Below are 4083 nucleotides of genomic sequence, written 5' to 3'. Positions count from 1 at the left end.
TACCAAAAATTCTAATAATCAGCTTGTAAAATGGACAGTATAGGCTTTCAAGGAATTGAACATAAAGACATACATCGTAAGCGTATACTTTCGTTCTCGGTTAATCACTCGTAGGGACACATGAAACCCAAGCGTAGTACTTGATTTCTACTTTTACCTTTTTAAAAGAGAGAAGTCTATACACTAGGGAAAAAGAACAAAGAACAGGAAGGGAATGATTAAAATGAAAACGCATATGAAGAGATGCTGGTGGAAAAAGTAAAAATTCTAGTATCAAAAGCAAACTCCTTTGTAGATTCACTAGATTACAAGTAAAATGCGAATCGTACAATACAACAAAAAATCCCCTTTGAGTCTGAACATATTTATACCGAAACCTCTTCCATTGAAGTCAAAGACAATAGATTAACTGAAGACACTGCAACCTCACATATGTATAACAAGATGAATGATATGTATCATTCAATAGGCCTGCCCAAGAGGAGGAAGAAAGAGAGAGAAAGGAAGAGAGGGAGTCCGGACTCGGAGGGAGTGGAGGAGAGAGAGAGAGAGAGAGATAGAGAGAGAGGAGGAGAGGAGGGGGCTAAAAATGTGGAGAGAGAGGAGACTCTAGATTTCTACCAAGTGGCGCAAATCCCTCAAAAAAATGAGCTTCTCAATATGGCATCGGGCTATATGGCACGCCAAAAAATTTCAACCTATACAACTCCTTTTCTTCAAAATCAGAAACAATTCAGTTTGTATCATCATGGGTCTACTAGCATCATGACTATCCGTAGAAAGGAAACAACAGATACAACCATGACCATTGCAGCCTGCATCCTATAGATGACGATAAATAGTCATATCGCATGCTGCATTTCCACCAAAACTCACCCCAAGACAAGAGAACAGAACAATGTCTTCGTACCTAAAAATGTGTATCCTAGGTTTTAAAAGCCTGCATGGAAACTTGTCGTGGGATCCAACTCAAGATTCCCAAATCATAACAAAGACATTGACAGAGCTCAAAAAGCAAAGCTGTGCACAGTTCACCATGATTATCTGTCCAACGATGACTCAAGAAGATATCAATTGTCTAAGGACAAATACTTGCTAGAAACTTGTTTGAAATTTGAAAGTGCCGAAGGTCGGAAACAGAATTTTTTAGCTCAAACATTTGTGACTTGACCCACGTCAACACGACGAGAGAGAGAGAGACTTTCACTAGAAAGCAGACGCCTTCAGTAGCTTCATTGTCAAACTGATAGCGAGTCACAGTGGCAAAGTGAATCGGATCTAATTACCAGAATACTCATTGGAAATAATTCCCAACAAGAGCACAGAGAGATTGCAAAAACAGACAATTTTCTACTTATTTAGTAGAAGAGGTTGGAAAATCCATGCATCAGTAAGTGCAACTACGCCAGCAGGTACTATTCCGCTTGACGTATGCTTGTGGATAGCTCTCCAGTTAAACATTCAGTACCTCTTGTTAGAAAAGAGATCTGACGCTTATAATTTGCTTCCAGAGCCATGTCACCATAGCATTGATAATGTGGTTACTGGAATACCTGCGACATTGTACATTTGTATTTCCAGGATGAGATGAGTCATTATGAGGCAGAACTTAAACCCCCATTCAAGAAAGTCCACATCTTAGTCCAGAACTTTCCTTCATACATAACAAGCCTTGATACTCCATGCTCTGCGGCTATGGTGCCACGTTGCCTTTTATATGGTTTATCTCCGGTAAACAGGCCTCAGCCAGACAAGGCTAAATCAAAATAAGAACAACCTTTATGCTCTGAGTATCTCACAATCAAAGCTGACATGAGACTTAAAAAACGAAAATAGACAGCCACTGCCCTGGTGGAATTACATAGAGGTTGTGCATAAACAACTACTGTGATAACTACAAATTCAAGGCCAGGGGTAATCCAGATCCTCTTGCCTTGTCTCAGACATTACAGTGTCACCATCGTCATCCGTTCTAGGAGCTCTTGAGGTTTGGCCTGGGGTATCATTTCCATCCCCAACTGGACCACTTGAAACAGTCTCCCCGCTGTTTGCTTGACTTGAGCTTTCTGCCTGTGCATTTGCAGGAGATTGTGAGGTGGTTGCCATTCCCCTGAACCAAGGAAAGGTGATAGAAAACCTTCTTCCTGTCCCAACCCCGCTCCCCCCAGACCCTCCACTATTACCTCCTTCTGGAGGGTCGCTGCTTCCGGCATTGGCAGGGGCATTTTGCTGCTCCGAGGCATCAACGGTCGTATTGATAGGGAGCCTCCCCATAGGAAACTGTTCCGGGGTATCCCAAATTGAAAACCCACTAGGACCTCTCTCCCCTTCTTCTTGTGCACCTACAGACGCAGAAGAGGCTGATATAGTAAACCCTCGTGCACGAGCTTGTTCATAGTCAGGATCATCCGTGGGCAATTCATATCGGCATACAGGGCAGGAATTGTGCTGTGCCAACCACGGCAAAATGCAATCTGGATGATACATATGTTTGCAAGGCATCTGCCTGACTTCTGAGCACAATTCAAACTCATCCTTGCAGACCGCACACTGAGCTGCATCCGTTCCCAGATGCTCCTCCGATATCTTAACAGTAGGTAGGTCTTGAACTGCCAATTTGGCTGCCGGAGGAGCCCCGTACCTGTTTGGATCGTTCTCTGCCAGCTGTTGGATGAGCTGCTCAAGCCCGGGTCCAAAGAAATAATCTCCAATGTTGCCTTGCAGACGCCGAGGCCCTCCTCGAGTTCCATTGTCAATGAACACCTCCGCATTACGCATGTTAAGCATATTCTGTATCTGGCCCCGTAAAAGAAGAATGGGGTCTACGCCCCCAACGTCACCAGGGCTAATCCGCCCCCCTTCTTGCCCCTCCACGTGCAGTCCAAGCCCGTGTGCCGTTTGTGTTGTCTGCATCCGCAAAAGGACACTTGACATATCTTCGAGCAGCTGACCGAAATTGGGCGCCATAAAGTCCCATATATTATAATTGGGAAGTGGAGAAGAAGGGGCGTCGTCTGAAGAAGGGCCGTCATCAACAGAGCCCGACCACTCCTCCAGGAACCCGCCGTTGCAATCCGGACACACCAAATCGACCACGCTAGCTGGGCGGACAGTTCGGTGACATTGATGGCAATAATAGGCCTGCCCGCCGATGGATGCCATGAGACCTACTGAACAAAATCAAAAGCTGATGATGAGTTTTGGAAGACTTAGCATGCAACAGGCGCCAGACATGGATACAAGAACACGAGAAACAATGTCAAAAACATGATGGCCGGAAGATATCACCAAGAATGGGGAGAGGGAGAGCGATCAAAGGTGATGTATGTGCGGGGGGAGGGACGAGGCGGTGTGAAGAGGAGCACAAGAGGGGCAGCAGGAGACTAGGAAGAGATTGGAAACGTGAAGGCGGAGGGGAATGAGAGAACCCCCAAGACCCCATCTTGTGAAACGACATCAAACTCATTCTCTACATTTCATTGGATAGCCATTGTATTGGCATTTTGGCAGCATTAGAGGACGTTGAGTTACAATTAGGTTGAGCTTTGGCCCATGGTCATCAATACATGAGCTATATTGAAACTAATGTACAAGTCATAAGCAAACAACGAAACATATGCTTTTACCTTTCAATGAACAACGGTACAATGTAGGAAGGCAACAACCATACATACTTGCTGTTGTTGCTGCACTTACAGGACTTCCTTATACACAACATTTGTAGTATATGCTACCCTTGAATCCTTAACACCGCTGGCCTCGTCGGCATTGTCTTGAACAAATACTTTGTCAGCATTTGATGATCGTACACGTGAGAAAGCCACATATAATTGTCCATATTGAACACCGGTGTTGCCAAGTATAAGCCAAGAATGGTCATGTTTAACCTTGGGCCTTATTAATTGTCATGCCAAATGCTAATCGAAAGGGGAATTCCCTCCTCCTCATATCAAACGGTAGTTGCAAATTGCTTGGAAGAAAGGTTATCCTCGGAATGAACAACCTGTTGCCAATATGCGTACCAGTGATGATCTCGGCCTCTAACACCTTTGTGTGGAACTCTTTGCATATCAATCGAGTGCC

The 4083-nt window shown here is 44.7% G+C and overlaps 1 protein-coding gene across 1 annotated transcript; it reads right to left on the bottom strand.

Annotated features, from left to right (window-relative positions):
- Positions 1-1819: 1819 nt before the first annotated feature.
- LOC147899842 (E3 ubiquitin-protein ligase RING1-like) lies at positions 1820-3466 on the bottom strand. The gene has a single exon (XM_087377027.1). It carries the CDS (start codon positions 3160-3162, stop codon positions 1903-1905), a length of 1260 nt encoding a protein of 419 aa, XP_087233153.1. The 5' UTR covers positions 3163-3466; the 3' UTR covers positions 1820-1902.
- Between the last annotated feature and the right edge of the window lie 617 nt (positions 3467-4083).

Source organism: Dipteris shenzhenensis, chromosome 7, assembly GCF_047967505.1.
Source record: "Dipteris shenzhenensis isolate YYH24624 ecotype China chromosome 7, Dip_SZ_1.0, whole genome shotgun sequence".
Lineage (NCBI taxonomy): Eukaryota > Viridiplantae > Streptophyta > Polypodiopsida > Gleicheniales > Dipteridaceae > Dipteris > Dipteris shenzhenensis.
Note: the sequence above shows the minus strand (reverse complement) of the source record. Positions and strands in the feature narration are given on the sequence as shown.